Raw genomic sequence first — 27,605 nt, 5'->3', positions numbered from 1 at the left:
CAAGGGTCCAGTAAGTGTGCGTGTGTATTGGGGGGTGTTACTGTGTGTAGTTGTGAAACAGTGGCAGAGAGATTGTTAGGCTTAAGGGTTGGGGAGTCAGCAGGAAGCGCCAGCGATAGGGTGCCTCCATCCATCACCAGGGACGAACAAGAGGCTGTTTATAAACACTATATACTGGGAATTTCTTAATGAGATGAATCTAGTTCCTTACAAGTGGGGGAGGGGGATGGGGGGTTGCCAGTACAAATCCCCAGTACAATTAAAGAACTGTCATAAGGGAAAATTACAATGACATGTTAGATTTCTGAACAATTTTTAAATTATGATGCACACGGTCACCTCCATATCCTAGTGTTCCCCTGGTTTGTTTTCCCATTTCTCCAGTTCTTCTTGATAAAATGTCCATGAATCTTCTCTGCGCTGTCAGTTTTGTTTTTAGATTTACAGGAAGAGAAGGTCCTCGGTCGGGTTCCCACATGTCCAGCAAGAACACACACATTTGAAAGGTTCTGTTTACTTTGTGCGAGAGTGTGTATGTGTGTGTGCATTAGATTAGAGCGTGGGCTGCTGTCATCATTACTAAAAGTAAAAGCTGAACAAAGTGAGAAGACGCTGGGACACGCTGTACGACAAGAAGACTCCCACCACCAGCGGTGAGTCCACAACTTCTAACTGAAACCTAACACAATGCTGCATGTTGACAGACGTTTAAAAGATGTGCAGCTTTCGAGGTTTTGTTCTGCACATTGTTAGAGAATAAACAGATTACACTCAAGTGCTACTTAAAAACTAATTTACTAACTTTCATTTATTCCTTTAATTTTGTATAATATAAAAATAAGACAAGGCAAAGATAACGGTTTAATCTCCAGTGCAGGAAGAGGGAGAAAACCCCTGTGGGTTTATCTGAAGCCTCCACCAAAATAATCAAATTTTACAATATTATAGAGAACACAAAATTAACAAACAATAATATAGCTGCATAAAACTGACTGTTGAGTGAGATATACCAGAATATGTGCACATCTTGTTATCATTACACCCGTATTGTCTTCTGAAATGTATGAAGCAAATCCATACTTATCCATACAAATTTGATACTTTGGTACAAGCTCATCTTAATGAAGCCTGGTCCCTGCTTAAAGTTTTTTAAGGTGAAGATCTAAGAACTGACGAGTTGAATTAATGTGGACCAGGAATCGGGAATATTGTCCTCACTTGAACGGAATCTGTAACTAAAAACACATGTTTGAGAAATACTGACATCATAAACCATGATTTCTGAAATAGAGAAACAGAAACAAAATGCTTTGGTGAGTATACATAAAAATAGTGACCTTATTAAAACAATAATTACTCTAACACAAAAAAACTATTACATACTGTTTGCTGCATAATGGCTGAATAATTTAGTGTTTTATATGGAATGTAATCGAAATTATTATATAAGCCTAAATAATCAAAACTAGGACATAAAAACAAAAAACCAAGTAGTGCAAAAGTCCAGTCTCACAATAACAGAATGTAGGAAGTGCTTTAAGTAGACATAACTCACGTTTGACAATTTACATTCCTCCACATGATAGGCAAATAACCCCCCTCCGACGGCACTCGCTCGCGTTTGCTCAGACATAAGCTATGGACTTTACTCACAAAATCCCATGGCCACTTTAATGTGAGCGTGAGCTTCCTGCGAGGATCAGTAAACAGTCCAGGCCATTATCGGACTGCAGCTACCAGCCAGCAGCTGTCTGATAAAAGACGGGAGCTGATCACATGGAGGGGACGAGAGAACACGATTTATGATGTGTTGAACTTATCTCTGGGCTTGTGCTGTGAGTGATTCAGGATAAATGAGTTTGGGGGTTTGAACATGCCATCAGTTTCGTTTGTTTTTTTTTTTTTCCCAATTTTACCTTGTCTCATCCTGAACCCCCTTTCTTCTGCGTTTAGGTGCACTTAATTAGTGAAAAGAAAGCAAGTTCTTCAACTGAACCAACCAAGCTTAATGTCAGAGTGCCCTAAAAGTCTTTCCCTCCCTCCCTCTCTTATTCATGATATTCTATGACACTCATCTCCCATGGGGTGAGCCCTCATGGTTAGGCCGGCGTTCAACAATGTGTCCAACAGTGTGACACCTCTAGAAGATCCATGGTGACATTTGCATGCTCTCCGACACTGTCCCCATCATTTAGAGTCACTCTGTGCTCTGCTGCCTGCTCCCTGTTCTCCTTTCATTCGTCGAGGTCAGAAGCAGTTAAAGGGATGGCTCATTGCTATTAAGGCTTGTTTTACCACATATGTTGGGATGTGACAACGATAAAACTATACAGCAACCTCTTGCCTCGCATTGGATTTGAGCCTGAATCGATATCACCATCTATCAGAGAGGTATTTTACATGTTACACTTTACACAGATGACACTGTCCTAGTAAGTAAGAGTATTAGGGAACTGCTGATGGAGACTCTCACTGCTTCTTTTTTGATTTGTGTCATGTTTGCACATGTTTCTGAAGTGAGATACTGTCATTGACAATGGCATTATTCATCTGTTGCAGCAAGTGATACAAATGGTAACTTTTTTTCATTTTTTTTTTTTTTTTTTTTTACAAATTATATTTATGATTCATTTTCATTTGTCATGGTGACATTTTAAGTCTGGCAGGGAGATATTTCTGCAAAACCTCTATTATCACATTTATATCATTCATTCACATCTCATTTGACAATCAGTCTGGATAATCTATAGAAAATGCTAAAAATATAGATGCATTTTTATTTTTAGTGGTGACATTTTAGTGTTTTTTTTTAGTAATAAATGATGATATGTTCTATTGGTAATTAGTTTAAATTGGTCTCTGTTTCTTAAATTATTAATTAGAATATTAATATTAAATGTGCAGTGTTTGATTTAACATGAATTGATTATTAATTTTAAAGTTGAGTCTTTAACATCTAACATTAGGCTTTCTGAGGTTTCTGCATGTCAACTTACATCAGGGGTATCAAACTCATTGTAGTCTGGGGGCCACATTCAACCCACTTTGATCTTAGCTGGACCAGTAAGATAACAGGATAATAACGACAACTCCAGACTTTTTCCATTTGTTTTAGTGAAGCCTTCAGAAAGTTTCTTAAGAAAAATAAGTGTAATGTGTTCTGTCTACTTCCCTTATTAAAACAGTGGACAAATTAGGAATAGATGATATTTTCATTGAAAAATTGCAGTCTTCTGTGTAATTTTGCAAATTCATGCTGCAGGCCAGATTAGTCCCTCTGCTGGGCTGCCTTTGGTCCGCAGGCCGTATGCTTGACACCTGAGTCTTACAGCAAGACTCACTGGAGAGTTTTGATAAACAAACTGAAACTATTTGACTTGTCCGTTCAGTTAACTTTCACGAATAGTCTACTCAGAGGAAAGACTCCATGTAGCTAGCCGCTAAATTCTTGTTTCATTTCTCACAGAGATTAATGGTGATACACTAGTGAAGGCTACAGTTTCATTGAGAATGATTGGCTCCCTCGTAACCCTCTGGTATCCCCCAGTCAGTGCTGTTTCCCATAATGAGCCAGAGAGAGAGATGATAGGCGGGTGGGAGGACGCTATTAATCCTCAGTAAGCATGCTGCATGTCAAATGGCCTTGCTCAGAGATTTACAGGCCTGTGTTGGGGTCACATCGCTGCCTCCACTTGGTAGATCAGGCTTCGACTCCTTTCGCTCTGCCCTGGCCCGCTGGGCTGTCTGTGGGGGAGACGGAGGTCTCGGAGACTGCTGTCCAATATTAACCGAAGCACAAACAGAACAGCGGTAAACAAAGGGCAGAGTAAACACACTCCCAAAGCCTGGAGAACAAACATGGACATTCACAGCACATGTAGTAAATAAAAATAGTAGTTAGGTTTGTTTAAAATGAAGGAATTCTACCAAAAACTTCCAAAGCTGTTTAGTTAGAATCATCCGATTAAACTGAAAAACAGTCCAGCTGTTGCTCCCTGGGATACAAACCTCTACATACACTCATATAGACACACACACTATGAGGGCTGAGTGTGTCTCACTCTGTCATGAGGGAACAAGGTCACCATCTTCCCCTCTGTCTTCTGATCTATGAAGTCACAGCCAGGTCCAGCTGTTTGGACCACAGTCCCTGTCCTTCCTGGGTGTCCCCACTTTCCCTTTTGTCTTTCCCCCTGGGAAGTTTAAGCCCTCCTCTAGCACATCATCAGCCACAGAGCATCAGCTGCGCTCTTCCTCTTTGCTTTTTAAAAATAGGCTGGGATATCAGCCTGGACAGCTAAGAGACCTGGACGCATCCTGGGGATTGAGGAATGTCCGCACTTCCCAGCTCTTTCATATCTATGTGAATCCTCTGAGTAATTGTCTCCGTGTGTGTTTATGTCATTGTGTGTGTGTGAAGATAGAGCCTGTATTACTAGCTGGAGAAAGGATTTTCTGTCCAGATGAGAGAGTGGACTGATTTGGAGATGAGCTTTTCAGCAGGGGGGTTTCTCTCCACGTCGGACGGTTTCTGCTCCACAGAGCAGCTCCAGTACTACGGTGAGTCCAGTCACGCTTCTCTTCTGTCGCTTCCTCTTTGGCCCCTTCTTCAATTTCTTTGCTAAAGCTTAACTCTTGTATTTTCTCTTCGACTCCTGTTTTGTTTTTGTTTTTTTGTTTGTTTTTTAATTTCTCTTTTAGAACCCTATAGAATCATTTCTGATGCTTTATCTATCCTAAATTTATAACTTGTGGCATCAATGCATTTAAGCCAACTCTTGTATGTGGCTGAAGGAAAAAACATGTTGGTATTCAACACTTAGTGTTCGTGTCATTTGTGGTTTGAACGTGTCAAGTCATTTCATTTGCATGTCCATTTCTGCATTTTCAGTCGGAGGTAAATGAATTCAAATGAGGTTGTGTAATCGTCATTAGGACCGGACCATGAAGAGTTAGATCTTTCACATCTCGTTTCTCCGTGCATGCATGGTAGTTTTGCTTTGATTCACTCAGAGCTTGTTTCAGCGTAATGACTTAAATTTCATCTGTAGTGCTTGCAAAGTCAATAACATAGTCTCTCCACCCCCCTTTTAGCTGGAAGCAGTTACTATAGAAATAGTTTACAGTTTACTTCACCTGAGGAAATAAAATTAAGATGAGAAGTGGCAGCTATTATCTGCTGAACCTGCACTGTTGTGACCCCAGTCTCAACCAAAGTGTTCATCTTCTGTCTTCTCTTGTATTTGTACACACTGACAGTCCATTTTTGTGGCATTCTCTGTGTTTTTGTTGAATTATAGTGCCCTTTTGGTGCTAGTTTACTTGGTCATTTGGTCCAGTGATGGTGCAAAGGGTTAAATGACAAGATCACAAGTTGAAGTCATTATCAATAACATGTACTCTGGCTCAGTTCTCCACACTGCAGTGTTTTGCTTTGACAGCTTTCAGCCAGTCACTTATGGTGTTAATGTCTCATATTGTATATTATCAAACATCAGGTAGTTCTATTTTACAGTCAGTGGAGTCAGTCTGCTGACTGAAAGCCTTCTATTACATCATTATATTTGCACGTTTAGCATTTCTGTGTAATCATAACTTGTGTTTGATTTAAGGTGAATTGAGTAGCTGAAAGTTAATAGGTTGTTTATGCATTAGTGAGATATGATGACTGTACTTTGGCTGCCCTCTGTGTGCACCCACTGTCTTCTAATTCAGCCTGAAAGCTGATGCATGAATGTGAGCCTTTGAGAAGTCGGTGACATGGAAAATCCACTTGTAGAGGAGGCTCAGCCGGCTCACTGCATTCACAGCACACTGGGAGGCTGAGCGTGCATCCAAGGATAGGATCTATTTATACTGACGTGTATCATCAACAGATCGTCCCCGTTGTCTCCCATCCTGCTTAGAGGAGGAGGGGGTGGCGGGAGGGGGCGCTACAGGGGGTAGTTTGCTGGTGTTGTTTAGCTCCCTGGGTTGCGTGGGATGGAAGGGAGGCTGAAGAGTGTTTAGACAGCGTTCAAATGGTTTACAAACAGAGCGGACCACAGCTCTGTCACACGCCAAGAGAGCAAGGACCCCCCCTCGCTCCTCGTCATCCCATTGCCGGCACAGTCTGGTGAAGACATGAAACATCTGGAGAGAGAATGAAAGAGAGGAGAGAGAAAGCTGGAATAAGTCAGCAGCTTTCTCCGTGTACCCTCATCTGTCAGTGCAGCTCTCTGTGATGTGGGGTCGACATCTGTCAGTCAGTCAAGACCAGAGACTGATAAATAGACATTAACTACACCTTAAGGGTTAGGCTTCATTTATTCTGCCTAAAATGTAATCATTTGGGAGTTGGTCCTGGAATAATAATAATCTAAGCTTAAAAAAATATCAGGTACATGTGGCCTAATGCAGGTTTATTTTGAAGTAGTCACATGTCAGGATCAATTTACTCATCCTGGGAAGTTCCAGAACTTAACATAAAGTCTATACGGGCTCTATCTGAAAAATGTCCACACTAGACTTGATCAGTACTGCTCTGCTAGATAAACTAACTAATGTTAGCCAGCAAAGACACAGCAAACAAAATAGTGTGATGCAAGAGGAAGAAGTTCTCTCCTTCTCTGTCATAGTTAATAACATACTAGCAGCATTCAGTGAGTTATTAATATTGTTATTAATTGACATTATCTGCTTCACTCACCACTGCCTGGCTTCCCTTTCTTCTTTTTCTCTTTTTCACCTACTAGCCTTTAACTCCACAATCAGTAGGCCTTCAAGGCAGAAAAAGTAACCCAAAGTGTATCATCAGGATGGCTACAGTACTGTAACCTTCAGATCGAACTCATAAGCTTGAGGTTGACACGAAAAGTCATAAGAGGCTTGGCGTTCAATAAGTCTGAGCGCAGTGAGGCTAACAGTTTAGCAAGCTGATAACATAATGGAAGAAATGTAAAAGTTAAATAAGAGCACAGGATATTTTAGATTGCCCATTTTTTCAAATTTTCAACCATCCGTTATACAGATTTTTTTTTTTTTTTTAATTTCATCAGTTTTATAGCCTTCTTGTTACAGGTGGGTTAGCTGGACAAGACTACTTAGGTCAGGGGCCAGAATCATATCATTAGCCTAACAGCATAATTGCCAAAGTCATTTTTTGCCTTGTTACAATATCAATATAAATACCAATGTGCTTCTTGTTTTCCAAAAATGTTCAAATATGACTTAAGCATTTATGCTATTAGGCTAACGACATGAAGCCCTGAATATTTACATACACCCAACACCGTAGAACGAGCAGAAGACAATGACGACATTTTTGGATAAATACATATTTCTATGAATGAATCAATAACACGTATGCTCAAAAGTAATATGCCACCTCCCTGCAATGCAGAGGAAACATCTGGGAAGAGGTTAATACTGTCAAAACAAAATCCTGATGATAATTAGTCAACATTACTTAGTGGGGTTTCTTTTTTCTGCATGAGCAGAATGGCTAATGACTCACATGCTCCAAATAGGTATTCTACTTAGCAGAAAAAATCAGGATGTGTGTCTATAATTAGCATATCATGAAATTGGTGTCATGCCATTTGGCAAACTGTTTGACTGACCTGGCAGATCCTCCCAACAAGAAAGTTGTCGTCAGGGAAAATTGTCTGGTTTCCCAGAAGGTTGGGGGGCCCTGGTCTCATAATTTCTGGTTAATTCATAATTTAGTCCTGATTTAGTTCTGAGCTTTGTGACAGTCCCAGTGACTGAGGGGCCTGTCCATTAGTGTATCCACTACCACTGGAGTTATCTCAAGCTATATCAAGCTAAAAGGTGCGAAATTGCATTTGTCTGCTTTGATTTTGACGATTTTTGCAGTTTTTCCTCGTCTTCTGTGATGCCAACTTTATTGAAGTGTAATGCAGAGCTACAACCATGGCCTCCTTGTATAGACTGATATTAGTGTCAGATCTCATCTCTGTGCAACATATTTCACAGTTTAAGTTCCCATCTCCAGCTGTCCCAAGACTCCTGACAGTTGGGTGGGCTCTCTGTTTAATCAGTGCACAGCAGATCCCACAGGAGTCTCAGTCATACTGGACGGGTCCAGCTGTACTTTAAGAGCCTGCCAGTGGTCCCACATGTTTTCTCAGAGGAAACTGGACTTGCAAAACACAAGCTGCCGGTGGTTCAGGCCGGCCCAACACTGAACGGCCATTACAGAGTGGAAGAAGCATCCAGAAAAAGGGGGATCAAAAATCCTAAATGGCAATAGGAGCTCTCAGCTGCATCCTGTTTCAGCAGCCTGAACAAGTTCACAAGGTCTCACTCTCAGCTTTTTATTGTATCCCCCTAGAGCCATAAAAACGGTGAAGTCGCACGAGTCACGCAAAGTCACATTCCTATGACGCTCATTGACGTTGTCCCGCGTTAACCATCTTTCTTCAAGTGTTCATTCATGTTTTAGGCATGCAAGTGCAATTGGTTTCTCCGCATTGTTTTTCCTGCTTTTTAGATTAGAGTGTATAAGAAACATTTTCATTGATGGTATGCTATACCTGAAATACAGAAGACAAAGGTCAAGTTTGTGTTTACAATAAAACGCCACATTGACCCATTAAACTCATTAAAAAGTCATAATTAAGATTTATGACAACTTCATACAATGACATAGACAATTATTATCCCTAAATATGTTGAACTATTAAGGTCTGCCTTGCATAGTCAAGTGTCTTGGAAAGACAATCATGCAACACAGTCTCTCGTTATCTTTCACTCCAATGTAGATACACAAATCAGGCATAACATTATGACCACTGATAAGAGGAGTGAATAACATTGACCATTTTGGGACAATACAGTGCTCTGCTGTGGATGTTACTTAGACATGTACCATCCATCTAGACCAGACCAGACACCCCCACCCCATAGCAAAGACACTCCTTGATGGCAGCAGCCATCCCTAGCAGGATGCAGCCTGACACAGACACACACACAAACACTTTAGGAACAACTAAAAAAAAAAACAAAAAAAAAAACATGAAGAACAGCACAAGGTGTTGAGCTGGCCTCCAAATTCACTACATCTCAAACTGATCAAGTATGTGTGGGATGATCCACAGAGTCCCCTCCCCTCAACCCAAGGGCCCCGACTAATAACACTGTGTTGCCAGACCCCACAGGACACCCTCAGAAGATGTCCTTTCTCTGATGAATCACAATTGTTTCGGAGGCACAAGGGAATGTTATGCCTGAAAAAATGGGTCACATATATTTTGTTTTTGAACAAACAACTTGAGTTTGGGATTTCTGTAGATTCGCTCTAGTAACTTCTTTCTTAGTCTGAATAGCTGAACTATCCAGACTATAAAAGAAAACTGAATCAGATCTGAAAAAATGTGCATTGCAGGGTCCAGTGTTATTGTACATTTATATTCATAGTTTATGTCTGCAGTAACCCGTTGTCTCATTCATTTTTTAAACCCCAAGCTCTGTGTCTAGACTTTCATCTTCTTCCTTTTCAGACATGCTGGCTGACCCTCTGGGCTATCCCCTGCAGGACCCTGACCTCCAGCTGCTCCCCTACAGCCAACAACAGTACAGTCCTGCCAATCTGCCCTTCTCCCTCTACGGCTCCCCGCCCTCCTCCACCCCATCCCCCTCCTCTTCCTCTTCCTCCTCACAGCTCTGCCACCCTCCATATTACTACAACCCTCACTGTCTGGAGCCCCCCTGTGAGCCCAGCCCTGAGCCTCACTGTGGAGGATTGGTTCAGGGGATCGAAGCCGTGGGGCTGCCTCTTGGGCGGAGGTCACGGACGGGGTCGGGAGGGAAGATCAGAGGTCAGGATGAGCTGTGTGTGGTGTGTGGAGATAAAGCATCAGGGTACCACTACAATGCTCTTACCTGCGAGGGATGTAAAGGTATCTCTTTGATCTCTGTTTTAAAATTCTTTCTTATCTAGTTATTTAAGTTTCATTGGTCTCTGTCATACCTTTGGCTGTAGGTTTCTTCAGACGCAGTGTGACTAAGAAGGCAGTGTATCACTGCAAGAGTGGTGGTGGATGTGAGATGGACATGTACATGAGGAGGAAGTGCCAAGATTGCCGGCTGAGGAAGTGCCGTGCCGTGGGAATGCTGGCTGAGTGTAAGTGACATCTGGTTCAAGTGCACAAAATGAACATTATTAACAACAACAACAATGCAATCAGGAAAAGGATTAATGGAAAAAGCACAATGTATTTACCTTGATTGCTCATTTATGCCTAAAAATATGCTGCAGGCCTTCTGACTGAAGTGCAGTGCCAATCCAAACGACTGAGGAAAGGTGGTAAAGGCCGAGTTCAGGAAGAAGAGGAGAACACAGACAGTAGGAGAGTCAGCTCTACCAGCAGGATACCTGGACAGGTACTGGACAGCAGGACTGACTGCCTCTGCTTGAATGGATTCATGCCTGAGAGAGATTGCTTTTTAGCTACTGGTGATATTATTCTAGGCAGAAGGAATCGTTGAGCTGTTAGTCTACCATACCACTGACCAGACCAGACTGAAACCTCTCAGCAAGTATTGTTTGGCTGCTTGGGTTACGACATTCAAACGTTCGACTAGACTCTGGTAGATTTATCCATTATCCCATCAATCATTATGAATTAAACAAATTACAGTCATTAACACCTCCACAAAATGATCTGTCTTTTCTTTTAAATCTAGCATTTTTATGGTAAACTTTATTCAATTCAACCAGAGTGACTTTAAAATGACTAATAATTATCTAAATATCTATAGTAGCATGTAAAAATGCTAAACTAAGATGATGAGTAAATATGGCAGACCCTATCTAAAAAACAAGCTGTAACAAAGCCAACTAGACTTGCCTCTTGAACATTTTTCACCACTCATCCAAGTAGCATCTTCAGTTTTAAATGACTGGGGTCAGTAGAGAAAGACAAGAAGTCATGATCCTTTTTGAAATTGTGTTATTTCAGAAAAAGTAGATATACTGTTACAGATAAGTCACACTTGAAGCGCTTTTACCTTGCTGACGTTTTCTCACTTTATTCTTTCAATTGCAAGATGTTTGAGGGGACATGCTATAACACTGGATTTGTTCTGTTTCATCCATTTCTCAGTGGATATGCTAGTCATGCAAAAGTGGCCATTCTCCATTCAGAGAGAGATCGCACAAATCTGACCGGTGTACCAAAAAAACTGAACATTAGAACAAACATCCAATTCATCACTGAATGTACAGGCAAAGACCATACTCTCTGGAATAATTTGCTTAGGACAGACAAATTAAAGACTGTCCACAGTAGGCAGTAGACATGTTTGGTGCAGACCAGGCTTTTCAAGAGATGAACCTCATTCCTGATTCCTGTGATGTGCTGTTTTCAAAACCCAGATCTGAGTCTTCTGAAACAGTTGTGAGGGACTGGAGGTCCGAATATGCCAAAAACACAAAACCACTTTCATTTGGATGGAATTACATTTTCACATGACTGTATGAAAGTGCAGAGCTGTCAGATTCTGATCTCAAAGCTCTGTCCGTCTCAGTTTTGCCACAGGGAAGTAATATTTTTAATCTTTTAATCTCAGCAGTGTTATCCTCTGTCTCCTTCAGGCTCTGTCGGCCAGTTTAACCCGAGAACAGAAGTACATTGTGGACAGGTTGGTGGAGGCTCATCGACTGTACCAAGCTCAGGACAGCAGCAGCTGTAGGGTAGGTCACAGCGTGGAAACACTTCATCTACTCCCAAAGGCAGGTGAATAGTTTTCCACGTCATCCTCTAATTGATTTCTGTCTGTGGTCAGGTGTTTGAGTGGCCGTGTGAGGAAGAAGGGGAAGGCCTGTCCAATGTTTTATCGCCGCACATACAGAGGCTGCTGCAGTTTGCCAGGACAGTGCCAGGTAAGAACGTTGATCACCTTCAAAATTCATGATCTACTGCTGCTTTCACTTCATGAGAGGAAGGGGAGGAGCTACTCGCCGCTTTCTTCAAAAAGGAGACCTTTAAATCTTTCTTCATTAGGAGTTTTGATCCAGAGACTATTAAATAAACTCTAAGCCCCTACACAATATCTACTTTAAATGTCCTGCCTTCTGTTAAGTGCACCAATGTTGTATATTTCTGTTCCTGTTGATAAACCTTGTCAAATGACCAAAACACAGAGCGTCTTATAACAGTACAACTTTAATGTCCTTATTGTTATGTTTCTAGCAGTGGAGTGCATGAACATGTACTCTGCATACAGAGTAGGTGGCGAGAGGCGGGGTACACCCTGGACAGGTTGCCACTGTATTACAGGGCTTCAGTTCACTTCCATTCAATTCATACCACTTTATCTTTTCTTAAGGGTTCATTTAAAACGCCCTTTAAAGGGCAGCGAGAAATAGACACAATCACAATCAGCAGACACGCAAAGACATAACAAACAGCACACACTGTAGAGCATGCACCAATATATATTATAATTATTTTAATTAATTAACAGCAACATAGGGAAAGAAAAAAGCAAAGAACCATTATAATCTTAGATCATGTAAGAAATAGATTGTATAAATAGATAGAAAATAGATCTTTCACTCCTGACATCTGATGATATATCTGATGATATCAGGAGTGAAAGGGGGAGAATGTTTTATTGATGGGAGTTAGTTATTAACAGTTCTTACAGGAACACCTATGCAACTGGCCAAACATCCACATCACCTCACTGTTTTGCCAACTACCTTCTGTATATTAGTTCATAATGCTAATTCTGTATTTTTTTTTTGATTACACTGTTTATTTTAATTTTACTTTAATCTAATTTTATTTTATCTTTCTTGCGGAGTGTTTACAGTCTACTGCCTCAGGTGGTGAAACTGCCCCCTCAAGCTGACATATCTTCTGTAGGCGTTTTGCATAATCATCCAGCAGGCTCTGTTTAAGCTTTTGCATTTTTTTTTTCAGTTGAAAAATGTTTGACTGTTTCTATCTACCATTATCTAATACGGTCTTGCGTTTTCCAAATCTGGGATTTTACCACTCCATAACCTTCCATTTGTTCCATTTGAGTAATTTCTTGGTGGATTTGCTGACGAATCATCCTCTGAAACAGGTCTTTAAGCCCTCTTTGAGAAGCAGTGAAGAAATGTCCACAACAATGCTCGCCAGTTAGGTTCTCGTTTTAAGAGGTTGCCTTTAGTTTGCACTGGACATCTTTACTGTTACTGTGGAAGTGTTTCTATCTTTGCACACACAGCATGTCCCTTCAGTCATCCAGGTCATAGTACATCCAAACTAAAGAAGTTGAAACCAGGGCAAATTGACTTGTAGGGTTTCATGGAGATGTTTGCCCTCTCACCCAAATAGCTTCTTTAGTTCTAAAAGACTATTCAAATGTGTGTCATCTCTTTCTGATCTTTGACATCAACAGTTTAAGAGTTACCTGCGGAACCTGTAAAGAAATGTATGTGATTGTTATAGATTTCTCTTTCCATCAAACAGTCTGCTCCTGGGCTGTATGTGTTGGACAAACCACTTGTCTGATTTATAAATCCTTATGTGGGATTTGACGGTAAATTTAAAGGATCAAGGGCTTGCTTGTCATAGTTCCACCTATATTGTGTGTAGCAAGCAGTAACAGTGTTCTAACAGTTGTTTTGAAAAGATAAAAACTAATACAGATGTTCTCCTCTCAGGTTTTGACCTCCTGGATTTCTCAGACCAGAGCGCTCTCTTGTCCATCTCTTCGCTGGAGGCCATGTTCTTGCTCTCAGCTCAGCAGTTCTCCCACAATCCCACAAGCCCCAGTCCAGGTGAATAATCCACTAAGAGAAGAATGAAAATGACTTGGCACACATAAACTTTCACAACATCTACACACACACACACACACACACAATGCACTTGTGATTGCGATTTGAAAAGATCTGTTATTTCTCTCCTTGTCAGCACTGCAGCTTTTCAGTATGTCGACGCACAACTGGCTCAGAAATGTTGAGTCAAAAGACAACATCCACAGCAGGACGATGATCAGTTCAGGTGAGTTCATGCGTATGCAGATAGTACAAGGTTGCAAAAAGAAAATGGTTCAGTGAATGTACGAGGCATTTCCCATTTACTGTTGTGAACAGGAAGCAATGATGACCTCTTCGGACCGGTGCTCAACTTCTTCCACAGCATGGCGACGCTGCGAGTGACGGAGGCCGAGTACGCCCTGCTCACTGCCACGGCTCTGCTCTGCTCAGGTTAGAACAGGAATCTGAGCTCTGCCATTTGTGGAAGTTTGGTCTGAAATGATCCAATCAGCTGTTAAGTGAAGACAGCAGTCAATCATTATCAACAAATCTGAGGCTCTTCTGCGAGTTGTGACATCTCTGAATGATTGACTCAAAGGTCTGACTTTAGACTTTATCAGGGCTTGAACTGGCTGGCTCTGCTGCTTTTACGCTCAAAGTCTGACAGTACCGGCCCCCTCAGACAACACTAATGCAACATTTTTTCACACAGTTGCCTTTTCTCTAGTCCAATGTGTCTGTCCCCATGTGGCTATGAGCACATAGGAACAGAGCAGGTCTGTGTTTCAGTGTTGTGAACCTGTCTCTTTCCCTGTGTCCCTGACCTGCAGACCAGGCGTCGCTTCAGGCAGCCAGCTGTGTCGAGAAAATGCAGGAGCTGATCCTGGACCTGCTGTCCAGGGTGTGCGGGGCCCAGGCTGCAGCTACACGAGGAGGCCCGCAGCGCTTTGGCCGCCTCCTGGGCAGACTGACGGAGCTACGGACCCTCCGTCACAACTACCTCCTACTGATAAGACAGCAGCCTGGACACTGATGGAGGGGACGTGCAGGGAAATAGTTTTGACTTCAGTTTGAGGACTTACATGTACAAACACCATCTCAGAAATTAATTTTTTTATTTTTTATATATATGTTAATGGGACGGTGTCATATCAAAACGTTAGAATCTGTTGAAAAAGTGCCACAAAAATCTACTTTTCCTCATTTTAAAATAAGAGTATCCAAAAGGTCTGAAATCTGCAGGTGGGCTGCAATTAGGTTAGAAATACTTTTTATACCTGTGCATACAGCTACCATGCACACATACAGTGATTGTCACTTTGGTCAGTAATGTTACAATAAAACAAAAAGTGAAGACCTCGTGCTAACTGGAGTTCATCAGTAAGCAGAGAAGAAATCATTAAAGTATGATCTGTTTGATTTTAGGAAAAACATAACACATAAGTACAGGTAAGTATCCCAAAAGTTGTTTAATAGAAGATCTATTTCCCAAAATGAGGAAATACGGGTTACAGACAAAATATTTGGTGAGCAGGTAAAATATGCAGGTAGTACAAGCTTATGAAGGTGTATCTTTCCATTTTATAAAATGGGCCTCTTGGTAATAAATAGGAACCTCTGGGGGTCAGCAGTGAGTGGTGGTGGTTGGTCTCGAGTAAAATCAACATAAACCCGACACATGATATTGTCTGTTAAAATGTTGGCTGCGTGTTCTTAAAATTTCACTCCATTTCTTTTAAATAAGATTTAATCGTCAATTTTAACCAATATAGCTTTATTTCTATAGTTCTTTCTTCCATAAATAAATTATTTCTCTCTGTATCAAAAAGAGAATTCAAATATAAAGAACAACGGCTCATTGTGTTGTATGCTCCAAACACACATACATACACATACATACACACACATACACACATATACACACACACACACACACACACACACTCCACAATGGAATTACAAGCTAGGTACACTGCAGCAAGTCAGGAATTATTTTATCTCCACAAATATACACAGCCTCTCTTTGCCCATTGTGGCTTGATTGAAATCCGCATTTAAAAACAACATTAAATTAAACAGAGTCTGATATTACACATACATATGTACACAAAGTGTGCCTTAATAATATACAAGTGTCTCTGTAAAAGATTAAAATGTAAAAAGCTATTGTATAAAAGATGGCAGTGATCCATTCATTAGTCTGTGGTTCATAAATATGTCAAATCTCTTTTCTGACAGTTTGATTCCTTGGCAGTAGCATTATACAAAATAGGGGGGAAATCTTTTACATTTGATCCAGACACACAGCTTCAACACATTAGGTGGTAAGCAGACGCCGGCTTACTGACTGCAGCGACGCAGGACGTCAAGGTAACTTCATTCACATCTGGAGTTTGAACAACAAAGGCAAACACCAGTGCTCCGAGTCAGACACTAGTGGTTTGGTAATGAACTACAGTCCAAGACTCTGTGCTGCCACGACAGCCTCCTCAGACCACAGTGTGAATATAAATTCAGTTGGCTGTAGGGCTTGGCCCAGCTGCAGCCTTAAGACCAGAGGGAAATGCATAGTGGCTGACTGTGGGTGCACAGCAGCCTCACAGCTGCCCTCTACAGGTAGTTGGAGGCCACAAAGCCGTGGTTGTGGCTGACTCGGCTCTGGTGGATCATGGCGCGGTCGTACGCCACCTGGACAGACTTGCGGATGCTGGACTTGCGGCCCTCCATTATGCGCAGCTTGTCAGCTGTGTCATCTACACCCAGGGGTGTCAACTTGTCACGTGGAAGCCACTGCCTACAAAAGCAAAGAAAAAGCAAACCAAAGACTGTTGGAGTGGACTTTCATGGCTGTTTAGTTGTAATTATTAGTAATTGTATGCAAATCAACAGATGTACAGTATTTTAGTAAGTTTCAAAATGAAAAGAAACCGATTTATCCTTTTCTTCATTTTATTTTCACCATTATGATGTGTTGTGACCCCTGACTCGTGTGGAGCACTGTGGACCTAACTGGAGCAGAGCAGAAACTCTGAGCATGAAACTCACCATGTCCGCTTGTTGTCAAAGAAAAGTACTAGGTACAGTCTCTCATTGGTCTCCTCCTGCCTCTGCTCCCCCAGACGGAGGACATCTTTGGGTGGGACAGGGATGGGCACCCCATTGTGCAGCAGGCCCTCCTCTGGCATCTCTGGGTCGATGATCTAAATCACATGATTCATTAGAGAATTTCTACCTACACTCTGGCAGCTCATATTAAACAGTCATAATAGGCCAAATATTCAGTTACCAAAGCAGGATATGAGGGGTATCCCCGACACTTGGCCCACACCAGGTCTAGAGGTTCCAGCTCAGTCTCATCCTCAGATGTTTGACTACTATTGCCTTCAAAACAACAGCAGACACTCAAATCATTTCACCAGTAAAGAGAAATCAAACAGGGCAATAACGCATATTAGTATAGGGAAAAAAGAGAAATAATAAAGTACCAATGTAATCTGAGTCTCCATTGACTATCTCCAGGAAAGGAACTTTGGAAAGAGACGGTTTACCGAGGCTCCGTTTGGGTGGTGACTTGCTGTAAGACAAAGGTTTTGTATTGTCAGCATTCTGTCAGTCATCACCAAAACCAGACAAACACAACACATCCACCAGGTCTTACAGTTCTTTGTGGAGGACTGGACACGGGCTATAATCAGAGTCAGACCCGCCGTCTTTGTGCTTGAAGCCGTTGGTCAGCCCTGAAAGGAAAAAAAAATATGATCACAGAACTGCTTCTGACGTTACAAGAGCAGGAGGAAAACAAGGTCTTAAAACAAGTTGCACAACAGGAATTCTAAGCAACAGCTATCTTTGGTCTGGTGTCAGTCACAATGAAGACAGCCTGGTGATTTAGTGCCGACTGTTGAACTGAAGCAAGCAAAAATTATTTCTATGCTGTAATCAGGAAGCTTTGTTCCTTCCAAGGAATGTAGGATTTCTGAAAGTTTCATTTAAAATATGTAATTAGGATTAGTTTGTTCACAAGGTAACAATTGTTCTACTGTGAAATCAAGAATCTCTTCGCATTATTTGCATTCACAATATGGAGACAATCTTCTGGTGGCTCATAATAAATGTCAGCACATTCAAAATATGAATCAAGATGTGACCACGTCATTGCTCCATATTTCAATGGCTTGACTGGTCAGTTGACTGGCTAAAACTTTGGCTTTATGATCTGTAACTGAGTAAACTTCTCACCACTTTCCAGTATACGATTTGGCGTCTTCTCCAGCTCACTATCTGAGCATAGGCTTCGACTGGGTGTCCATGGTTCATGGGGATGTCCTGGGCTTTTCTGTGGCGTCTTGGTTGGAGTAGATAAAAGGGTGGAGGATGGAGTGCTGGTAGCGGAAGTTGGCGTTGTAGGGTTGTTGCTCTCATCCTGTAGTCCTTTTCCATTCACCAAAGTACCGTCTCTCTCTCTGAACACCTTAGCTCCATTTTTTGCCTTCTTAAATAATATGGAGGTTCGTCGGCCGACTCCCCCAGTGGTGGGTCGTGGGGGGATGCTGACTTCTGGCAGGCCGTTAGTCATCTCCTGCCCTACACTGTGCAAACTGGGAGGTGGCGACGCACACCGCTCTTGTGCTTTAGTGCAATTAGGTTCCTCCATGGTGCGGTTTGAGAGGTCACTGTCCATCTTAAGGCGCTTGCAGGGCCAGCTGGGCGAACGGGGCTCCCCTGTGATTGGGCGCAGTGTTGGAGGCTCCAGAGGTGCATCCCCCTGTCGCGGAGGAGGAGCTGGTCCTGTAGGTTCCAGTGTTGGGGGCGAAGTGGATTTGAGGTCTTCTGAAAAATGAGGTGATAAATGAAATTCAGTTTCACCCAGCAGTTATTTTGAATGAATGTCCACTTAGTATGTAGTGTGATGTGGTGGTGTAGTGTTCACGCTGGAAAATGGGGTCATTTCGTCATGATTTACATTTCATTCAAACACTAGCTACAGCCCAAAGGAAGTTGAAGTATCCGGTAGATATGGAGAACCTTATCAAGACAAGTGAATAAATAGCTTTGCTCTCACAACTGTACACCGTCAACATGGTGGCATGGTAGGTTTTTATGACTCAAATCACAGGTGCGCTGCTGCGGTCTTCTTAGGTGGAAAAAGACTGACTGGACTAGCCTGTAGTCAAGTGGGATGATATGGCATGACTGTACGTGGCCAATGGAGACTGGTGAGTCCATGAGAGTGATGCACAGAAGAGGTGCAGACATAGAGTGCACTGGGAGAGAGGAGTTGTGAGGCAGCCATGGCTAACGAGACTCTGTGGGCCCCTACTTACTAGACTGGAGACAGTGGGGTGGTTGGGGTTGGTGCGTGGGGGGGACCCTGGCTCAATTACCTGAGGACAATGTTCCGTTAGCTCATGTTCACAACTGGTCTCATTGTAAAAACTGGCTTTTAAAGGTTCATGCATTGGCAATTTCATACTGTTGTAACTTGACTGTTTTTTCACTGCTCACCTTTGTCTGAAGACGAAAGGCCATTTTCTGGCCTGCTTTCTTTGTCATCCTCTTCCTCATCGTCATCATCCTCATCATCGTCTTCTTTTAGATGTCCATTGTGAAGGCTACTGCGGGTGTGTTGGCCCTGCCTGTAGCGAATGCTGTTGATCTCGCGACGAAGCAGACGGATGCGTCGAGTTCGGGCACCACTGCACCGCATGGATGTGACAAAGTCCAGCTTTTCAAGCAGCTCCTTCAGCTGCTCTTCCACTGACATATGAAGCCGGTTATCCGGATCCAGCACACTGTCAACTGAACAGAGGAAGGTGTTAAGCAGTGAGGCTGGCATCAAGATAGGAACAAAATAGTTTGGTACTTGGCCAGTAACACATGAGTCAGAGAATCAACTATACAAGAAGAAACCGTTATTTATTGCTGTCTGCCCCGCTGCAGCCAATGCGGTACATCTCACACTTCCATCAAACCCACCACTTCCCACAGGAAAAAATCCTCCCAGACAAAAATGTTCTTTAAACACATCATACACCAAGAAGACTGAAGACAATTAAGTGTTTGGAGAACCACCACTGTGACTTACCATCTTCCCAGGTGCAGCTGTAAAAGTCTCTTTTCTGAGGCGACTCTGGAAGGTGCATGCCAGTGTCCAGGTCCAGTCCAGTGTTGGTGGCTTGTCGTTGGGCATGCCGCAGTATGGCCCCCCCAAGGTCTCGAAGACGCAGTGCTGACCGATGGAACACTGTGTCCTTGGCGTTGTACAGGAGGCAGTTTGACACCATCAGGTTGAAGTCAGCTTCCAGATCAGCCACCGAGCGATAGGCATGACTTTCCAGCTTGGAGCACATGGTGGAAAAGTCCATAGGCTGGGTAATAAACTCCAGGTAGTCTGGGACCTGAGGATAAGAAACTCCAAACTGAATCATGGAAACGGATGTACTTTGGAAAGTGAGATATATATATATATATAAAAAAAATAAATTAAGCGCGAAGACTGTTGTACACAATATGTACTTTATTCCATTCTACAATTTATTTGTGAGGTATTATTTTGCGAGCCCTTGATTCAAGAAGTGTTTGTCCCATTAATTTTTCTAATTGAGAATAGTACATGACTCATATTTGGAGCCATGTTTAGTTCACGCATGGAAGTTCTTCTCCATACCAACAGTAGCCAGATTTATAGGTTTTGTAATATTTCGAGCTGTCAACCAAAGTGACAAGAGTTTAAAAAAAATAAACTTGAATGCTGTGAAATTGTTGAATGAACACAAACCTAGGGATTCCTCACATTATCAAGAAGAATCCCATGTGTCTTATGTTGAATTTCACCTCCAACCATAGAAGGCATTTTGATCATGGTTACTTCTCTTAGACAACTAGAATCTCAGGGGCTGACTTACATTCTAACAATTAAAATTCCAAATATGAGACCATATGAGCCTAGATTTTTCACTGACGGAGGACTGATGTGACTTCTACAGGTGCTGGCCAGTAAATTAGAATATCATCAAAAAGTTGAATTATTTCAGTAATTCCATTCAAAAGGTGAAACTTGTATACTGTATACTTTCCTTCCACACATAGTGATATATTTCAAGTGTTTATTCATTTTCATATTTATAAGTGACAACTAATGAAAACTCCAAATTTGGCATCTCAAAAAATTAGAATATTGAAAAGGCCAATGAAAAAAATGTTTTTTTTAGAAATGTTGGCCAACTGAAAAGAATGAACATGAAAAGCATGCGCATGTATAGCACTCAATACTTAGTCGGGGCTCCTTTTGCCTCAATCACTGCATTCTGTGTAGTCTGTGGCACTGCTCAGGTGTTATGAGAGCCCAGGTTGCTCTGATAGTCGTCTTCAGCTCCTCTGCATTGTTGGGTCTAGCGCATTGCATCTTCCGCTTCACAATACCCCATAGATTTTCTATGGGGTTATGGTCAGGTGAGTTTGCTGGCCAATCAAGGACAGGGATACCATGGTCCTTGAACCAGGTACTGGTGGTTTTGGCACTGTGTGCAGGTGCCAAGTCCTGTTGAAAAGTGAAATCTGCATCTCCATAAAGTTGGTCAGCAGCAGGAAGCATGAAGTGCTCTAAAACTTCCTGGTAGACAGCTGCATTGACCTTGGACCTCAGGAAACAGAGTGGGCCAACACCGGCAGATGACATGGCACCCCACACCATCACTGACGGTGGAAACTTTACACTGGACCTCATGCAACGTGGATTCTGTGCTTCTCCGCTCTTCCTCCAGACTCTGGGTCCTTGATTTCCAAAGGAAATGCAAAATTTGCTTTCATCAGAAAACATAACTTTGGACCACTCAGCAGCAGTCCAGTCCTTTTTATCCTTGGCCCAGGCGAGACGCTTCTTACGCTGTTTCTTGTTCAAGAGTGGCTTGACACACGGAATGCGACAGCTGAATCCCATGTCTTTCATGCGTCTCTTCGTGGTGGTTCTTGAAGCGCTGACTCCAGCTGCAGTCCACTCTTTGTGGATCTCCCCCACATTTTTGAATGGGTTTGTCGTCACAATTCTCTGCAGGGTGCGGTTATCCCTAGAGCTTGTACACTTTTTTCTACCACATTTTTTCCGTCCCTTCGCCTGTCTGTTAATGTGCTTGGACACAGAGCTCTGCGAACAGCCAGCTTCTTTAGCAATCAACTTTTGTGTCTTGCCCTCCTTGTACAAGGTGTCAATGGTCGTCTTTTGGACAACTGTTAAGTCAGAAGTCTTCCCCATGATTGTGGAGCCTTCAGAACAAGACTGAGGAACCTTTTAAAGGCCTTTGCAGGTGTTTTGAGTTAATCAGCTGATTAGTGTGGCACCAGGTGTCTTCTATATTGAGCCTTTTCAGAATATTCTAATTTTCTGAGATACTGAATTTGGTGTTTTCATTAGCTGTCAGTTGTAATAATAAAAATGAAAATGAATAAACACTTGAAATATATCACTATGTGTGGAAGGAAAGTATACAGTATACAAGTTTCACCTTTTGAATGGAATTACTGAAATAATTCAACTTTTTGATGATATTCTAATTTACTGGCCAGCACCTGTATTGTCTTAGGTGGGATTTTGATGCAACACTGAGCATGTCTTTAGTGTCACACCACTGGGTCCTCTTCCCAGCAACTGTGCATGTGCATGTGTGACACAGCGACAAACCTAACAATGTCTGACCTCCTTGATGTTGACTGGCTGTGCAAAAATCTGGGCAGTGTCCTTCTCCTGTAGTTGGTCCAAAGTGGAGCGGAGCAGCATCAGCATCGGGGTCAGCTGCATTTCCAGGGCTGCCTGGTGAACTCTGACCTGCAGTTCAAGTCAGAGGATATGGATGTGATGTAAAAGTTACAACCGTAAAGAATTGAGACATTCTTCTTCCAGACCACATTTACGATACACAAAACATTGACCTGCCAGTATATCATGGGTATAATTGTCAACTCGGACAGCTATTACTTTAACACTGTAACCATTCATGATGGTATATTGTTTGTTTACTTGTGATAGTTTCAAGCTAATATCACTTGAAAAGAAAGAAAAATACAGGTCAGTAAGTAAAATTTTTCAATATACATTACCTGCTCCCGTTTGAGTTTCTCCCTCTTGCGGATGAGCTCAACCAGCAGTCTGGCTTTTTCAAGGTCATGCCGAAGCTTCTGCCAATACCTCAGTGCTTCTCGTGCAGCAGAAATCTTCTCATCCACTTCAGGCTACAAAGTACACATTTTCAAATTTGTGTGTCACAGACATTGATACACCAAACAGATCATCAAAATTGTAATCATCAGAGTTCAGACATAGTCACAGAACGTCATGATTGTAGCTGTGTGTCCTGTCCTGACCTGTTCAGTGGTCCTTTGAGTTTGGATGTTAGAATGCAAACGCCGGACCAGCGGCACACCATTCCTAGACTGTCGCTTCAGTAACCAGTAGCTATGCAGTCTCTGCATGAACTGGTTTTTCCTCTGTAAGAGTATTCCTTTGCAAATGATATTCAGCCTGTGAAGTAGAGAAAGATACAAATTTTTGTTACACAGCATGACTGACATTTGGCATTTACACTACTGAACAGTTTCTGTAACGGCAGAGTGTTTAAGTTTCCTAGTAAATCCAAAAATCTCGACCAAGAAAATCTGCATAGTGATTCAATTAAACCGCTCTCTGTCAAATGTTTAGCAAAAAATATGTTAACTATTTCTTGACCAAAAACAGAAACACAACATCTTGTTCAGAATAAAACACGATCTAACCTGCTCGTTGGTATCTGAGGGACTGTCACTTGTGGTGAAGCATTTTGTTGCGCTGTTGGCTCTGTGTTTTTCTTCCCTTTCTTTTTATCCGTCTTGACCTCGTCATCAGACTTTCTGCCTTTTTTTGGTGTTGTTGGACCCTCTGTGTAGGCGCTCCGTCCTCTACTAGCTCTTCCTCTGCTGCCCACCACTCGTCCTTCACTCTCCTCATCCGACACGGTCTCTTGTCCTGGTGGAGAATGGGCCTCACAGAACGCAGTCTTCTTGACTGAAAACGTGGTCCCGTTGATGTTTGTTTCTCGCACAGGATCTATCTTCATAAACAAGCCAGCACGCTGAGCACATGTGACATGAAACGCTGTGTAACAATTAGCCTTATGGCACTGAATAGAAGCACCGCGGCCCTTCTGCTTGCACAAGTAGCATGTCAGTTTCCAGCGTGCTGGGGGAATGTTATTTACCCCTTCCACTGGTTCCAGGAACACTGTGTTGGCAAAACAGACTTCAGGAATCCATATAGCACAGACAACATGTGCCCAGCGGCCATCACTTGTTTGCTTAAATGCGCCGCCACGATTTGGGCAAAGAACACAGTCAACAGGTTTTTGAGGGGACTGAAGGCAGCAGCGGCACAGCCACTGTCCCTCAGGGATATAGGGCACTCCATAACACTCCTGGTGCACAGCCAGGTTACAGGAGTCACAAAAGAGGATGACGTTGCTATTGAGACACTCGTCATCAAGGCACACGCAGCAGAAGGCATCATCGTCAATAGTGCTCTGAGAAGGTGCCCGGCTGCGGGCTTCTCGATATGCCTCCTCCTCCAGCCTGTCCACCAGTAGCTCAAATGTGTCTTGTGAGACAGCTGAGTAACCCTCTGATGTCCGGCCAGAATTAACCATCTGCAGCCAGACAGTATCCTCTTCGTCCATGTCGTATTCCGCCTCAGCTTCTTGCTCCTCAGTTGAGCGTTCAATGTAACGATAATATGCAGCAGGCAGAGGATCCGCCTTAACTGGGGCAAAGGTTTCCAGCACACGAAACTTAGGTTCAGGTAGGGTCATGTGGTGGTAATGTAATGTGTTTAGTTTTTCAGGTGACTGAGGGTTGGGGCAGTGGTTCTTGGAAGGTGGTGGCGACTTGACAGAAGAACATTTGGATTCTTTCCTCCGGCCCCGAGGTGTGACAGGTTTGCGGGGTGTCTGAGCACTACTTGTTGGAGGTGATGCCTGCTCACTGTTCTCTTTGTTGCTGTTACACTCGCTAATGTCCTGAGCCATCATCTCATCTTCAGTAATAACTTCCAAAGGCTCCAGGATAGAAATGCGGTGGAGCCTACCATCCAGCTCCACCTCCACCACCTTCTGAGCCTGAGCATATGTCAGGGTTTCCCTGGTTGGAGATGCTTTGAGGCTGTAAGGAGATGGTGATCGCTGCCGGGCACCCCCACGCCCAACAACGGTCCCATTGGACTTTTTGACATCCGCAGCATCTGCTCCGGCCACTTGGCCTTTTCGACGTGGCTTCCTCATGGGCCACCAATCACACTTTTCTTCCTGTTGGTTAAAAAGGAAATAACATGAGATACCTGCAGTGGCAAACTGTAAAAAGAAAAAAAGGATTACTATAACAATATATATAGATATTAGACTACAGATACGATGATGCTATAATAAAACATGAACACTTTACTCTATATATTTCCTTATAACAGAACAACAAACCTAAGGCCAAACGATCTTAACGTCTTGACAAATGAATCAATTAAAATAGTGCACTGTGTCATATTGTGGAGACAGTCAGTATCACCTGTAGTGTAAACATTCCTTCACACGCCTCAACTTTGAAAACATTCGCCCACCAAACACATATAAATGCATACATCAGTCCATTGGCAGCTAATCAACTATCAAGAAGATGGTTCATTTTTACTGTCTAAACAAACATAGCCAGTAAAGACACTAAATATATGTATTCTCGAGTTTAGCTCAAATTGTTGGTGGCCACTTGCGGTGATAGCCACAACACAACGGTCAGCCAATCAGCTTTCAGGATCTTTTGACTGATCTACCCTAGAGCCAATCAGCTTCAAGAATATCAAGGTCTCCACAGATCAGTGTCCTTATTTCTGAAGTAAAATGTCAGCCATATTTACATTTTAAAAACACCACTAAAAGCTTAACTACAGTTTAAATCTTAATACTAGATGTGTATGGTCGAAGCAGCGGGTTTTATCTACTTAAGTCGGGATAAAAACAATAATGTCATGGTAGCCTGACATAGAACTACCGTGAGAAGTAAATATATCAGCTAGGTAGCCTGCTAACTTTGGGAGATGAGCAGTACTAACGTTAGCTTTTTTAATGTTGGCAAGATATAAAAGATAATAAACTGTTGGTAGCTATCATGGAGGTCAAAGTTCGAAAACGTTAAACAATAAACGAATGAAAAAAGGGCAAAAACAATAATCTTACCTATTATGGCAACTGAGTGACAAGGGTGGCTCGACTGCCGGCGGTCTGAAGCCGCCTTTACAGTAATGGTTGCCTAGCCAGGCGCCTTACTCGCTGTACTCCTGAAGCTAAAGGCTATCGTTAGCCAGCCACAGCTCGCTCCTACAACCGGTGGATTTCGCTGTTTTGCAGCGCTTCCTTTTCGTCACAAACACGGCCCGTGGGAGTCAAGCAGGCAATTCTAAAGGCCTCCTGGAAACATCAGCTCTGTGTGTGCAATAATTGACTGAGAAACAGCTCCCTGTCGACCCAATTTTGCGAGAAGGAGTAATACTAGCTCCCTTCGGCTAGTTGGCCAGCTATGTTTGGAGTCCAGGGTATGCTAAATCGATATTAGCCAAAGTAACAACACAGTACTTCCGGAGAGATATTCCAAAATAAGGTCGCTTCACGAGTTTGACAACGTAATTGACCGACTAGTAACGCTAAAGATAATTACATTTGACGTGATGCCCAATACAGCGATGGCATTGTTGTTGTTGTTTTTTTTTTTTTTTTTTTTTTTTGCATGCAAAACACACCATAGACATTTAGTTAACATTTGAAGTGCTGTAGTCATCAACACAAATGTAATGTTTTCCCACTACTGGACCTATAATATTTGGGACCCACAATGCAAAGATACTCTTTCCTATGGTATTTGAATCTGTGTGTTGTAACTTATTTTAATTTACAATATACAAAATGCTGTAAATGATATCAAACTGTGTTATTTATTTATTTATTTATTTTCTTTCGCATTCTGCAATCCAAATAATGTTTTATTTTGGAAACCACATTTTTAATGCTGAAAAATCAAATGACTGGGCAGAATTTTTAACATACAGTCTATGGGCAGAATGAGTTCATGTATATCGTTTTATTTTGAAAGATACAAGTTCAGACTGGCCGTGGCCTGCCCTCTTGACGTCACGAGGCCATGATTTTCGCGCGCAAGCTTCTAATCAGGGTCAATGATGGATTAGTTAGGTTAGTATGATCTTTATGCATCTATGCAAACAATTCACAGATAGTGTCTAAACAGGTTTCTTTGGAGTGGAAGTGTAACATATGTCCAACACTTACATGCACGTGCATGCTTAAGACTTTATTGTGCGTCCTTACAAACAAACAGAAACCATCTCAGCTTAAGGCAAAAAAGCAGTAGATCACATTTGCATTTGGCCAATGTGTCCACAGCTGGAAATATATTTGAAATGAACTGACTGCTTAACCCCAATCATTGGAACCTGGTGTCTTGTACATGAGAAAGCGCCAGTTGAGTACATTTTTAAACAATTTCATACTACTAAGGTGGGATGGGCTAAAAAAAGGTTGTATGTGTAGGATGAAGCATGTATGATGAGATAGCGCGGCAGACATATCATACACACTGTCATGTGTCTTTTTTATAACAAGACAACATTTTTTTTCACATTCACACAGTAGGAGGTAATCTTTTGGAGCATCGGGCAAACTCGCATATTAAAAACCATAAACTACATAAACCACTATATTTATCAATTTTTTCATCTCAAGACTGAGCTAATTTTAATAAATAGATGCTTTACATTAATGTACCTGAT

The 27,605-nt window shown here is 42.2% G+C and overlaps 2 protein-coding genes across 5 annotated transcripts; one reads left to right on the top strand and one right to left on the bottom strand.

Moving 5' to 3' along the window:
* Positions 1-553: 553 nt before the first annotated feature.
* nr1h5 (nuclear receptor subfamily 1, group H, member 5) lies at positions 554-15,116 on the top strand. 3 transcript variants are annotated; one of them, XM_047585373.1, is made up of 11 exons: positions 554-653; positions 4,421-4,560; positions 9,504-9,902; positions 9,986-10,126; positions 10,262-10,386; positions 11,600-11,698; positions 11,791-11,887; positions 13,664-13,780; positions 13,917-14,006; positions 14,099-14,212; positions 14,593-15,116. In XM_047585373.1, the coding sequence occupies exons 2-11, from the start codon at positions 4,464-4,466 to the stop codon at positions 14,793-14,795; spliced, it is 1,482 nt and encodes a 493-aa protein (XP_047441329.1). In that variant the 5' UTR covers positions 554-653; positions 4,421-4,463; the 3' UTR covers positions 14,796-15,116. The 3 variants fall into 3 exon arrangements, with proteins under 3 accessions (XP_047441329.1, XP_047441336.1, XP_047441321.1); XM_047585380.1 differs by having other exon boundaries at positions 556-653; positions 4,425-4,560; XM_047585365.1 differs by lacking the exon at positions 554-653 and having other exon boundaries at positions 3,466-4,560.
* A 90-nt stretch (positions 15,117-15,206) lies between these two features.
* Positions 15,207-26,394, bottom strand: brpf3b (bromodomain and PHD finger containing, 3b). Of its 2 annotated transcripts, none has more exons than XM_047585316.1 (13): positions 26,002-26,394; positions 23,528-25,083; positions 23,120-23,276; positions 22,856-22,987; positions 22,455-22,583; positions 19,848-20,160; positions 19,268-19,561; positions 18,002-18,589; positions 17,421-17,499; positions 17,248-17,336; positions 17,049-17,143; positions 16,808-16,962; positions 15,207-16,556 (listed from the first exon to the last, which is right to left on the bottom strand). In XM_047585316.1, exons 2-13 carry the CDS (start codon positions 25,057-25,059, stop codon positions 16,373-16,375), a joined length of 3,747 nt encoding a protein of 1,248 aa, XP_047441272.1. In that variant the 5' UTR covers positions 25,060-25,083; positions 26,002-26,394; the 3' UTR covers positions 15,207-16,372. The 2 variants fall into 2 exon arrangements, with proteins under 2 accessions (XP_047441272.1, XP_047441263.1); XM_047585307.1 differs by having other exon boundaries at positions 18,002-18,592; positions 26,002-26,393.
* Positions 26,395-27,605: the final 1,211 nt, after the last annotated feature.

Source organism: Mugil cephalus, chromosome 1 (assembly GCF_022458985.1).
Source record: "Mugil cephalus isolate CIBA_MC_2020 chromosome 1, CIBA_Mcephalus_1.1, whole genome shotgun sequence".
NCBI classification, from domain to species: Eukaryota; Metazoa; Chordata; class Actinopteri; order Mugiliformes; family Mugilidae; genus Mugil; species Mugil cephalus.
Note: the sequence above shows the minus strand (reverse complement) of the source record. Positions and strands in the feature narration are given on the sequence as shown.

What these genes read in the sequence shown, in the direction of transcription:
- nr1h5 (XM_047585373.1), top strand. Translation starts at nt 4,464, where the DNA reads ATGAGAGAGTGGACTGATTTGGAGATGAGCTTTTCAGCAGGGGGGTTT. An exon ending in CGTGGGAATGCTGGCTGAGT is followed by an intron (nt 10,127 to 10,261) that starts GTAAGTGACATC and finishes AATATGCTGCAG; the next exon opens with GCCTTCTGACTGAAGTGCAG. An exon ending in AGGACAGCAGCAGCTGTAGG is followed by an intron (nt 11,699 to 11,790) that starts GTAGGTCACAGC and finishes GTCTGTGGTCAG; the next exon opens with GTGTTTGAGTGGCCGTGTGA.
- brpf3b (XM_047585307.1), bottom strand. Translation starts at nt 25,059, where the DNA reads ATGAGGAAGCCACGTCGAAAAGGCCAAGTGGCCGGAGCAGATGCTGCG. An exon ending in ACCCCTCATATCCTGCTTTG is followed by an intron (nt 16,963 to 17,048) that starts GTAACTGAATAT and finishes CATGTGATTTAG; the next exon opens with ATCATCGACCCAGAGATGCC. An exon ending in TTTGACAACAAGCGGACATG is followed by an intron (nt 16,557 to 16,807) that starts GTGAGTTTCATG and finishes TTGCTTTTGTAG; the next exon opens with GCAGTGGCTTCCACGTGACA.